Source organism: Ictidomys tridecemlineatus, chromosome 8, assembly GCF_052094955.1.
Source record: "Ictidomys tridecemlineatus isolate mIctTri1 chromosome 8, mIctTri1.hap1, whole genome shotgun sequence".
Lineage (NCBI taxonomy): Eukaryota > Metazoa > Chordata > Mammalia > Rodentia > Sciuridae > Ictidomys > Ictidomys tridecemlineatus.
The window spans coordinates 3,481,639-3,495,025 of NC_135484.1; the positions used below are offsets into that span (position 1 = coordinate 3,481,639).

Here is a 13,387-nt window from a genome sequence, read left to right on the forward strand (position 1 = left end):
ATTTCTAATTATCTTCTGTATTTCTGTAGTGTCTGTGGTGATATTTCCTTTTTCATCACTGTTTGTTATAACTTGAGTTTTCTCACTCCTTCTCTTTGTTAGCATGGCTAAGGGTCTGTCAGTTTTATTTATTTTTTCAAAGAACCAACTTTTGTTTTGTCAGTCTTTTCAGTTGTTACTTTTTTTTTCAATTTCATGGATTCCTGCTCTGATTTAATTATTTCCTGACTTCCATGAAATGAACTTTCCTCTTAGTGTCCTTCTTAGTGCCTTCTTAGTGTCCCAGAGAGTTCAATACATTATATCTGTGTTCTCATTCACCTCTAAGAATTTTTAATCTGCTCCTTGATGTCTTTAGCAACCCATTGTTCATTCAGTACATTATTTAGTCTCCAGGTGTTGGAGTAGCTTTTATTTTTTATTTTATCATTTTTTTCTAATTTCATTCCATTATCATCTGATAGAATGCAGGGTAGTATCTCTACTTCTTTATATTTGCTAAGAGTTGCTTTGTGGCATAATATATGGTCTATTTTAGAGAAGGATCCATATGCTGCTGAGAAGAAAGTGTATTTGCTCATTGAAGGATGAAATATTCTATATATGTCAGTTAAGTCTAAGTTATTGATTGTATCATTGAGTTCTATAGTTTCTTTGTTCAGCTTTTGTTTGGAAGATCAATCCAGTGGTGAAAGAGGTGTGTTAAAGTCACCCAGCATTATTGTGTTGTGCTCTCTTTAACTCTTGAATTTGGGAAGAGTTTATTTGATGAACATAGACACTCCATTGTTTGGGGTATATATATATGTATTATTGTTATGTCTTGTTGATGAATGGTTCCCTTAAGCAGTATGAAATATCCTTCTTTATCCCTTTTGAGTAACTTTGGCTTGAAGTCTACTTTATTTGATATGAGGATGGAAAACCCTTCTTGCTTCTGCCGACCATGGGAGTGTTATGATTTTTCACAACCTTTCACCTTCAGTTTCTGAATGTCTTTTCCTATGAGTCTCTTGGAGGTAGCATATTTTGGGGCCTTTAAAAAAAAAAAAAGTATATGTCTTTTCCAGTCTATGTCTTTTGATTGGTGAGTTTAGGTCATTAACATTCAGGGTTATTATTGAGTCATGATTTGTATTCCCAGTCATTTTTATTTATTTTTGGTATTTAACTTTACTTGGTTTCTCCTTAGATTAGTTTTTCCTTTATTGTAATACCTCCCTGTGCTGATTTTCATTGCTGTTTTTCAATTCCTCATGGAATATTTTGCTGAGGATGTTCTGTAGTGCAGGCTTTCTAGTTGTAAATATTTTTAACTTTTGTTTATTAAGGAAAGATTTTGAGATCACTGAGAACTATGATAAATACTTTGAAGGGTAACATGAAGAAAATATCTTAGTACTTGACCCATTTAGTTTCGGTTCTTTTTATTATGCAGACAGTAGGTAGTCTTCTCCTTAGACTGTGAGCTATAGCTTATATTAGACACATGAGGCCCTGGGTTCGATCCTCAACACCACATAAAAATAAATAAAATAAAGGTATGTGTCCAACTACAACATACATATACATATATATATATATAAAGAAAGTCACTCAGTCTTCCATTATAGTACATTTTCACTCTTAATTTGATCTGGAGGGCTCTTGGGTTTGTCCTATAAGTTCTCTTTTCTAAGTAACCTTATCTACTTACAACTTTACACATGTAAGCATTGAATTTTCCACTGACTGGCTCCATTGCTTGTTTTAATTTTATCTCACATATTCGTTTTGAAGTATTTGCAAAAGTATGTTTGCATATAGAGAAATACACAAGATCCTGAGTTTGTGTGGTAGCACGTTGTGCCTTCCCGTTTTCCATTAATGTATGAATCTATTTATGTGCAACAGTCCATGAGTTTTGTGTACAAATTTGTGTTTTACTTTGAATTCACTGCTGTAACACCAATGTAACCCACATTTAATCCTTTAAGAATGGGGAAAAATAAACAGTGAAATCAACAAGTAGCAAAGAGATGATGGAATCTTCCCAAGAAAGTTGAGATTGATATGCAGGTGACATGTTATTATTTAAAGTTTGTCTTTTAATAGATTCAGAAGCTGCCTAGATCTTTAATTCCTTAGAATCTTTAACATTAATTCATCTTCTGATAATAAAATGAGCATGGACCTGGGGATGTGGCTCAAGTGGTAGCGCGCTCGCCTGGCATGCGTGCGGCCGGGGTTCGATCCTCAGCACCACATACCAACAAAGATGTTGTGTCCGCCGAAAACTAAAAAATAAATATTAAAAAAATTCTCTCTCTCTCTCTCTCTCTCTCTCTCTCTCTCTCTCTCTCTCTCTCTCTCTCTAATAAATAAATAAATGAATAAAATGAGTATGGTTTGTTTTCAGCATTTTTATTACTAAAAATTTGAAAGTATAATACGCAGAAGACAAATGGATTTTTCGATCCCTAAAGATTATGGCTGATAAAAAGATATTTGCTACAGAATTAAATAAGACTTAAAAGAGAGATATAATTAGAAAAAAGTTCCTTTGTTTCTTCAAGTTCACATGCAAACATAGCTTTAGTGTACATGGAAATTTGGACAGTGTTAACTTTAGTCTTAACTCTGCCTTAGTTTCAATTGTAGTTATGATTCTTTTATGCCAGATTCTGAACTTTAATGGCAAACTGCATTCAGCATTGTTTAAATTCATTTTTTGTCTGCTTTCCAGATGTATCATCGAATCCGGCACTCAGAGTGCATCTACCGGGTAACCATGGAAAAGCTGTCCTACCACAGCATTTGCACTGCTGAGGAGTGGCAAGGCCTCATGCGCTTCAACCTCCCTATGCGGCTCTGCAAAGAAATTGAGCTGTAAGTATTTCACTTGGTTAGTTTCTTCAGCAGCAGATTCTCAGTTTCATTGAAAAAAAGTAAACCAGGTTGTAGAGTTAGAATCACAGTTATGATGAATTAATCTAAATACTAGCATGTATTATTACTCTGTTGCGTACTTTACACTATGTAATATTTAATATTCAAAATGACATTTAATGTCAGATACATAAAGTTTTCATCTACATAACTTTGCATTTTTATATTTATGAAATTCTTATTTCAGTTTAAAAAGGAGAACAATTTCAACTCCAACAATGCTTTCAATAAAATTCCCCCGTATGCATTTTCTAGTGTCAATAGTATAACTTTTGGTGCTTATTTATTTCTCTGATAACAACAGCAGCATCTTTTTTTAATGGTTCAATTTTTAATAAGTTCTTGACTAGTCAAAACTAATCTTTTTTTTAATTTATAAAATTTGCTTTAATTAGTTATATATGACAGTAGAATGCATTTAAGCACTTTGATATATCATACATAGATGTGGTATAATTTCTCATTTTTCTGATTGCACATGTTATAGAACTATATTGGTCCTGCAGTCATATATATGTGTGTGTGTGTGTGTGTGTGTGTGTGTGTGTGTGTGTGTATATATATATATATATATATATATATATATATATATTTACATAAAGTAGTAACATCTGTTTTGTTCTACTCTCTTAAAGAATTAGTAAAGCAGGTTTGAAATAAGACATTACTACAACAGCAGCATATTTTTTTAATGGATTGTTTAATGGAAATAAAGCCAGAGATATATTAAGTTCCTAAGGGAATATGTGGAATCTCCCCAAAACTTTCAGTTCCAGGCAGGAGTGACTGAGAAGTCAGAGAAATGATGGCCATGATCCTGGGGTCTTTTTGGTTTCTTGGTAGAAAAAAACGTTTAAATGATTTTCTTTACTTTCTGTGTGCCCTGCTTGCTTTTAGTAATAAACTACCCTTTTAATTTCAGGTTCCACTTTGACATTGGTCCTTTTGAAAGCATGTGGCCTGGGATCTTTGTCTACATGGTTCATCGGTCCTGTGGGACGTCCTGGTATGAAGGCTCTGAATGCTCTCTGTGTACAGTCTGCAGTGACATGACTCCCTCCTTCCCTTGCTCATGCACCTCACCACTTTTTGTTTACAATCCTTTTCAATATGACATATATGAATTTGTTTCTAAATATTCAAGTTAAAATGGGCTGTTTTGTTGGACAAAGCGGCAGCCTTTTCAGATTTTCCATAATAACTGCTGAGTCCCCAGCAGTCTGAAGTCTGGTTCACAGCCATACATCTAAGATTTGTCATAGAAACATGTTATAGGCTGTGTGGCTGAAGGAGGCAAAGCTTGCTTCTTGGCAGAATTACCTGCTTTAGAAGCTCTTAGAAAGCTCTGCATAAACAGAGCATCAACTATATATCTTATCAGTTTGTGTGTAAAATAAAAAGTCTCCACATTTAAAGTGTGATACATCGCCAGTAATTACAGTTTGATCTCATTGCAAATCTCTACCTATTTGACCTGCCTGTTCTATGGGCCTTTGTGCCTTTAGCTCTGATCTTTTGCAGCTTAAATACACAAACTTAAAATGCAAGCATTAATTTTCTTTTGCACTTTTTGATTCATTTAGACATAAATGCCTCACAGAGTCTCTCCCTCTCCTTTGCCTCCCCCGTCTACCCCCTCTCTCTATATATGCAGTTTGTGAATATGAATATGTTTTTTTTTAAATATTGGCTCAATAAATCTTTGAGCAAGATGATGTTATGTGATAGTCTTTTTGAGTACTGTGGGGCCTAGAAAATGCTGGTAAACATGAGGTGCATGCATGGGGGTTAATGATGGAGACTGCATGCTGGTTCTGCTGCTTATCCCTAGTGGGACAGTTAATGTATCTGAACATAACCCATGAAAGAATCTCTTGCTTCATTTTGGCTGGAGAAAGAGGAGAGAAGAGATCATTTTCCAGGACTCATGGTTCAGCAGTCAATGTGGGAATCCTTATAGTGCAGATGTGTAAGGAGTAGAAATGTGTAACTCAGCCAGAGGTTCTTTTGAAAATTAGTGGTTCTCTGCTGGCTTTGGTTTTAAGAGTTTCTTTTCCTCACAGCTTTGAGCTTGAAAAGTTGTGTCGTTTCATTATGTCTGTGAAGAAGAACTACCGACGGGTTCCTTACCACAACTGGAAGCATGCGGTCACAGTGGCACACTGCATGTATGCCATATTGCAGAACAATTATGGGCTCTTCACAGACCTCGAGGTGGGTGTGCACACCCTTGCCCCTTTCATGCCATCTCAGTGGATTCAGCGCAAATTGATAACATGCCATGGTGACCTGCTGTTACAGGACAAATTTTGTGTCAGTAAATTAGAAGCTGCACATTTTTTTTAGATTCAGTACCCAAGAATTTAGCATATTCTTTTTTATAAGAAAGTAGATAAAGAAATTTCAACTTCACCAAAATATTCTTCAAGGAAACACTAATTTTGTAGGCTTTCTTTCTAATTGAATTTTAAATGTTTTGAAAGGATGTAAGCAAAGTGAATTCTATATGCCCTGGTTAATATGGACACATCTCACCAAATAGAGGATTCAGAACATTAAATACAGTGAAAACCATAAATGATTTTTTAATTTACTCCAGCATAAGGAAACAGATCTACCTAGTGTTATAAATGAGTTGGTAACCACTCAAAGCTTCCAAAATAGAATATTCAAGATTTCGAGACTTTCTTCCCTATTTAACCACTGTAGTCAAATTCCCTTATTGGAAAGCCCAGTTAAGCACTGAGCCCTCCTTGGCCCCAGAGATGCTGATCCCACAGCTAGATGACCTGAACCTCAGGAATGCCCCTCTGACCACACTTGTCCTGATGATGCCTACCAACACTCTGATCCAGTCCCCCTTTCTCCCCTCTGTAGACTGGTGTCACACTTCAGGTGACATCTGGTTGTGCAGAGGAGGAAACCTATTACTTGAACTTCTTTTTTGAGGTCACTTTCAAACTAGAACCCAGTATTCCTGAGATCCAGCCTCTTCTTTTTCCACCCTTTCTGTCCAGATTCAGCAGTCTTGAAAGGTGGATTCCAGAAGGAGAAACGGCCATTTCAGAAAAGGAATCTAAATTATTCCTCTTTTAAATTTTTTTTTTAGTTGAAGCAGAGTTTAAACTAATAAATAATGTATTATTTATCACCTCTCAAGAAAAAGATCCAAATGAAATATGTTATTTTTCCACATTTAAACATTTGCAATTCTACTAAAACCCCATTCTTTTGGGACTTTCAACATTTTCTCCATTTAATTCCTCTTAAGGAAGCAACTTCATTGTTTCCTTTTGCCATAAGATATCTTAGTGAGTTTAACAATTTTATAAATTACACTTTCAAATAGAGTAGCAATGAAATTTGTATTTTGAAGATTGAAAATTTAAAGGTAAATAAGAAAAATTTTATTGATGCCATATTCCTAAATTATTTCTGGAATTATATATTTTCATTTCCCCCAAACTCAGGACTCTTTGGCTAAAAATCATCCCAAATTTTTAAAATATTTTAAAAATATTTTAGAATATTTGATCTCTAGTAGGGCTATTAGAAATTATTTGATGGCAGTAAAGGAAAATGTTTTACAAAAATAATTCTTTGTAAGTTATTTTCAGATTTATGATTTTAGCATACTTTTTAAAATAAAACTGTTGAAAGTTGTGCCAATAAAAAGTAATAAAAACGTTGGAAAGATAGGAATATAACAGGTTTCATCTATTGTGCTAGATTTTAAAACCTTGGAATTTTTACCAGATAAATTATGTGACTATAGCAGCATAAAATATGGAAACAATGCAAAACCAAAGTGATACTCAAAACTTTAACTGCTTCCGTTACCTCAATACCCAGCATATGTGGTTGGTAAGATGACACTATATCTATTAGGGTGTGCAAGTGACTGGTGAGACTTCCTTTCCAGTCAAGCTGCAGGAGAAGGTAGTTGTATTACATCAAGGCAAAGAAGGAGCAGGATGTGAAAAGAAAAGTGCACTTGGGAGAATGTCTGCTGACTCCCAAGGTGACCTCCCAGAGTAGCACCTGCCCTCAGCAGGCCCCACCTGTGCAGTTCCACTCCAGCATACTCCATGACTCACCCTCTGTGAGAACACAACCCATCTCCATTGCCATACCTTCCCTCTTTTGGATCATCCCATCTGTTAAAATTCATTTGGAAGAATAAAAGATGCAGAATAGCCAAAGCAGTTCCAAGCCAAAAAAGCATGCTGGAGGTATTAAAATACCTGACTTCAAATTATACTACAGAGCTATATTAACAAAAACTGCATGGTATTGGCATAAAAACAGACACATAGACCAATTATACAGAATAGAAAACAGAACACAGTCCTTTGATCCTCAACAAAGGTGCCAAAAACATACATAAGAGAAAAAACAACCTTTTAAACAAATGATGCAGGGGAAATTGGATTTCCATATGTAGAAGAATGAGACTAGACACATATTTCTCACCCTGCACCATAATAAACTGAAAATGGATCAAAGACCTAGGAATTGGACTAGAAATTATGCAGCATATAGACACAGGCAAGGACTTTCTCCATAGGACATTTCTCCCTAAAGCTCAGGAAACAATGCCAGGAGCTAATGAATGGGTTGGCATCAAATCTAAAAGCTTCACAGCACAGGAAACAATTAGGAATGTGAAGAGAGAACCCACAGATGGGAGAAAATCTTTGCCAGCTATTCTGACAGAGGATTAACATCTAGAATATATAAAGAACTCAAAAAACTTAACATCAAGAAATCAATTAACCCAGTTAATAAATGGGCAAGGAATTAAACAGATATTTTTTTAAAAAAAGAAATACAATAATTATGAAAACATGTTCAACACTATTAGCAACTGGGGAAATGCAAATTAAAACTACACTGAGATTTTATATTACACCAGTCAGACTGACAGTCATAAAGATTACAAATAATAATAAATGCTGGAGAGGATATGGAGAAAAAGAAATACTTTTACACTATTGGTGGGATTATAAATTAGTGCAACCTAAGGAAATCAGTATGCAGGTTACTCAAAAAACTAGGCACAGAACCACCATATGACCCAGCTTTACCACTTCTTCAGAAGGTTAAAGTCATCACAAGATAGTGATAAGTACATATCCATGTTTATAGCAGTGCAATTCATAATAGCCAAGCTATGAAACCAGCCTAGGTGTCCCATCAATGGATGAATGGATAAAGACAACGTGATGTATATACACAATGGAGTTGTAAAATGAAAAATGAGGCTGGGTATGGTGGTGCATGCCTGTAACCCAGTGGCTCTGGGAGGCTAAGGCAGGAGGATTGCAGGTTCAAAGCCAGCCTCATCAAAAGTGAGGCCTAAGCAACTCAGTGAGATCTTGTCTGTAAATAAATACAAAACAGGGCTGGGGATGTGGCTTAGTGGTCAAGTGCCCCTGAATTCAATCCCTAGTAGCAAAAAAAAAAAAAAAAAAAAATATCATATGCAAGAAAGTGGATGGAACACGAGACCTTTATGTTAGGTGAAGTAAGCCAAACTCAGAAGGTCCAAGGTTGTATGTTTTCTCTCAGATGTGGAAGCTAGAAAAGAAAAGGAAAAAGGGGGGAAGAATGTCATGAAAATCAAAGGTAGATTAGTGGAGGACAGGGACCAGGGGTGGGGGGAGCGGAAGTGATGGGGGAAGGATGAGGGCCAGGTCAGATTGCTGCACTGTGTGCAGGTAGAAATATATGTAATAAAAGTCCCATCCCGTGTACGACTATAACGCACCAATAAAAATATGGAAAAAATAAAAAATAAAGATTAGATGATGACACTGTTTTGCTAAAAGCCCCATAGTCATCCCCCGTCCCTTGGATAGGACTATATCCTGTCTTCCCTCAGACCTCTCTCAGGAAGTGCTCTCCTATTCCCTTCTGCTGTGCTCTTTCCTACACCTTCTTGCTTCTGACCACCTTCCTGAGGCCTGTTCTGACTACTTTATGTAATATTTAGCCTGTCTTCCTTGATCCTCTATAGCCCTTTTAAAGTTTTCTACATAATTTGCCATTTTTACAGGCCAAACAATAACTTATTATATTCATTGTTTATAATAGCAATAACATTGTTAGAATTTAGCATCAGATTGGTCTTGAATGAAAGAAAACTGAAGCTGCCCTCTCCTTGTGCAGATCTGCTTCATTCACGGTGCTTCAGAACACTTGATACCTCCTGCACTTGCTTCTAGAGCTGAGCAGGAAGACTCAATAATAATTTGTCTCTCAAGTTCATATGCAGAAAAACAAAGAGGTTAAGAGAAGTTTGATTCCCTGAAGTTTTAAATATTCCCAAGGGTGTTGAATATATTAAAGGCAGAAATAAATGTGAAAGTGAGCTGCAGGTGTTCTCCTGTCTCATTTCGATGTTTTGAACATCTCTGCCTTATTTTTTAAGCGTAAAGGACTGCTGATCGCCTGTCTGTGTCATGACCTGGACCACAGGGGCTTCAGTAACAGCTACCTGCAGAAGTTCGACCACCCACTGGCAGCTCTCTACTCCACCTCTACCATGGAGCAGCACCACTTCTCCCAGACAGTGTCCATCCTGCAGGTGAGCCCTGCCCATTGGGCCCATGCCCAGGGCCTCTTGGGAGGTGCTGATGCTTCCTAGGTGAGACGGGAATGTTGTTAGGCCTACTGGGAAACAGCAGTTTCATTTTATTGTGGTATCTTATATTTATAGTCATAACTAAATGATTATGTAGATCTTTTGAATTAAAAAAAATCCTTGACAAAGATGTTGAATATATATATTTTGCAATTACATTTGTTTTCCACAGGTTATATTAATAATATATGATTTCCAAAAGCAAATTTCATTTTACATAGTTTAATTATATGGATTATCATATTCTTGAAACCAGAATGTATTCAGCATCTTAAAAGTTAGGTAAATTCAAGGTTTTTAAGTGCATTGAATTCCTTTTATCTTTTCTTGCATGTGGGTTTTTATTTTATTGCTTTTAAGATGTTTCTGGTGATTGCTCTAATTGATGGTAGAACTCTTTTCAGTAAAACTTGTTATGCTTCTTCTTTCTTAAACCTTTTTTCTCAGCCTCAGCGTAACAAGGTAGCTGTTGTGTCAAAATGGTTTGAATCCTATCACAGAGAGAGTTTTTAAATTATGACCTGTGTTGGTTTAAGGACGGTGGACCCTGTATTTCCCTCCTGCTGCCAGCACCTAACGAAGGAAAAGGAATCTGTATGGGTGTTCTGGGTGGCGTGTCTACAGGAAGTCTTGAGTCTCCAGAGGCACCTGGAGAAGTACCAGCAGTGACTCTAGCGGTAGCTGTCCATGGACAGAGGGCAAACAGAAAGGCTTTTTCCACTTGGCGCAGTTTTTTGCTTCCCTCTGGACAGCCCGGTATCACTTTCTCCCTTCAGCTTCTCTAAGGCTTCTCTAGTGCTCCTCATTTGGCCTGTGTGCCCAAAGGGTTGGTAGTACTGCATGCTCAAACCTTAAAACCCGACTAAACTTAGCTGTCTAGGCACTGAGAAGGTAAGTGATGAAATTCCTGATGTGCAACTGCTACTCTGATTTCCTGCTGGGTAAAAAGCGAAAGAGGTGTTAGATATGGAGTGTTAGATATTTTAGTTCTTTTCAATCTATAACCCCTAGTAGCAGAGTGGCTGATGTTGCACTTGTTTATAGATGAGTTCTGCCCCTGAGAGCTGTATGTGAGCATTAGTCCTTTCTTTTATAAATGATGTATATTTGAATAGATGCATGCATACATGCAGCACACTTAGAAATTTAATGAGGATAGAAGGTGTGTTTAGAAATATATATAAGTCACGCTTTTTGTAAGTAGGTGAACATTGTAGAACTTCATCGAAGTTATATTTACTTTGACCTCACTCACTCATTATTTGAAGGTATGTTTTTGTACAACTAGAAGGATGGATTCTGGAAATGACATCAGTATGCCTTCAGTTAGAACTCACTGAATTCACATCCTATATCCTAAGTAAATTCATATGTTTGATGATGGCAGTGCTTCTAGTAGTTTAATCTGCAAATGAATTTTAATAGATTTCATAATATTCCTATAGAAAGCCTATTTTAATATAATAGAATTATCTTTGAAGTAGGCCAGCATTAAAAAGCAGATTGCCACTAGGATAGACTAAAACTAATCCTGTGATTCAGAAGCTGTGTGGAGCAGCCAGACCCCCTGAGCTACTACTGTCACAAATGACTGTGGGTCTAGCTGGAACTATCCATCTGCATAGCCAGATAAAAAAGATACCCAGCTCAGTGTACTGCATCATGTTGGGAAATGGTTCCCGTTTGGGCACCCACAGGGCTCTGTGAGTGCTGATTTCCATTTTGGGTCCCAGTGTCACCTGCTGGGTAGTCTGGGCAAGCAGAAGGATACTACTGGCCACCTCAGCAGCAGCAATAAGCAGGCAGTTGTCAAATGCATCTTAAAACTACCCTTCTGACTCACTCATACCCACAGCTCTCGGGTGGGCAGGCAGAGAACAGGAGAGTACAACTGTCAGAGTGAGAAGGGTGCAGTAGACGAGGTATGAGGTAAGTCATGATAAGGAGACCTGTAAAGCACAGAGAGAAGGGCAGACCACATTCTTGGCTCTCACTGAGCTTCCTGTTCTCGGCTGGTTCTCCTGTGAGTGAGCCTGCCACTCTGAGGACACAGTGGACGTTCTGAAGTCAGAAGTTCCTGCTCAGTCCTCAGTGAATGCCAGGGCCCCTCTGGCCACTGAAGCTTCCTGAGGGCCTGTCCCCACCTTTCCTACTCGACCCCTCATTCCAGTCTCATGCTCTTCTGTTCTACTGCCTTTCCCTACCTACCGTTTTTTCTCCAGGCCTGTCCCTCAAACCTATCCTCCAAATCCATGCCTGAGGTGGTATTCTCCTGTGACAGTGCCATCAGTGGCTCTCTAAAGCTTAGGAATGAATTCCCGGTTTTAGAATTGATATATAAATCTTTTATGAATGGGCTCTGCTGTAGCAGGACCATGGTATCTGCCAGACGCCTGTGCTGCTCTCCTCCCTCTTTCTGGAACCACCTTCTTATTTTTTAGGTTCAGGTTGTGCTTTAATTTCTCTGGTGATATCATTTATGGAATTCCCATAGAGCAGGGCACAGCATTATGCCCCTTTTCCATGATCCCTGGGTGTCTCAAACATATGTATGACTTAGTTTTTTTTTTTTAATTCTGTATTAAAATTTTCTGTTATAAGCATAGCTTTCTAATTCCTTTGAATTTTTGTAAATTGGTGAAGACAGTGGGTGCCCCTTGCTCGTGTCTATACCAAGCTCTGGGTCTGTCCTTCTGTGCAGAGATGGGGTTGTGAAGGTACAGTGTGGGTTAGGGGGAGTAGAGTGGGCAGGACAACTGGGCAAATCTTGGAGGGTAGAAACTCCAGGTCTCACGTAGGAGAAGGAAGTGGCTATGTCCCCCCGGGCACAGGGCTCTCATAGTGGCCCAGGAGCAGAAGGCCAGTGAGGTGCCTTCCAGTGAGATTATACTGTGTGGCCATCGACATCCAAGGAAGCAGGTGACTTTGTATTCTTACCTATAATGTTCGTATTTTAACCCTTGTGAGAGAAGCATTAATATTGCTGTATTAAATCAGCTTATTCTATTTTCTAATGAGATGTTACTGATCATTTTGAATATTGAAACTATCCACTTTCTATCCTTTGCCCTCTGAAAATACTCTGTTAAGTTCTCAAAAGTCAAGTTTTAGAAACTGAACTAATTAGGAATATTTAGTCTCATTATGAGACAGTATTCTTATTAATCTTCAATTTTATCTAATGATTTTGAAACATGATAAAATTTCAGAAAGTTATCTATGTGTATTTTGGGATCCCATGACTTTTTCATTACATTTTATAGCAATAATATTTATGAATATCAGCTAGAGTCTTCCAATTCATTCCATTCATAGAATTTACTGCTGTCTATTTCAATAATAGCAAAATAGTACTTGCATACAACATGACCTTTACTAATAAATTAAAATGTATAACCTGGGGGCTGGCTTATATTCTCTCCTTCTCTGCCAATGAATAGAAATGGTCTTTGGCCATCAAACTCATTTTGGAGCATATCTGTTTGTTTCTTCATTTGCTTTTCCTTCTCTCTTTCCCTTAACTCTTGGCTCTTAAATCATGCTGGTGGGTTTTATCATTATCACCACCACCCTCATTTTATCTATTGGGTACTTACTGTGAACCGTAAGTGTGTTTTGCATATTTTAATACATTCAATTGTTTAGAATATTCCTATAAGATTATTTTTGTTCATTTCATTTAAAAAATAAGAATAAAATGCATCAAAGAGATTAAGAGATTTGTCCATTTGTCACATGGCTAGTGAGAACAGGATGAGCAACAGGGGGTGTTTGGTCCCCAAAGCCTGTATTCTTAATCAAATACTGCAGTGC

General features: G+C 37.4%; 1 protein-coding gene across 10 annotated transcripts in view; it reads left to right on the forward strand.

The window, feature by feature from the left end:
• Pde10a (phosphodiesterase 10A) overlaps positions 1–13,387 on the forward strand; it is a 508,658-nt gene that overhangs the window by 457,307 nt on the left and 37,964 nt on the right. For all 10 annotated transcript variants that reach the window (XR_013424690.1, XR_013424691.1, XM_040283551.2 and 7 more), the window contains 4 exons: positions 2,726–2,868; positions 3,851–3,934; positions 4,992–5,142; positions 9,362–9,517. Coding sequence is in view for 8 of the 10 variants with exons in the window: in XM_040283551.2 (XP_040139485.1) it covers positions 2,726–2,868; positions 3,851–3,934; positions 4,992–5,142; positions 9,362–9,517 (534 nt within the window). In the remaining 2 variants the exon portion in view is untranslated. The remainder of the gene's footprint in view (positions 1–2,725; positions 2,869–3,850; positions 3,935–4,991; positions 5,143–9,361; positions 9,518–13,387) is intronic.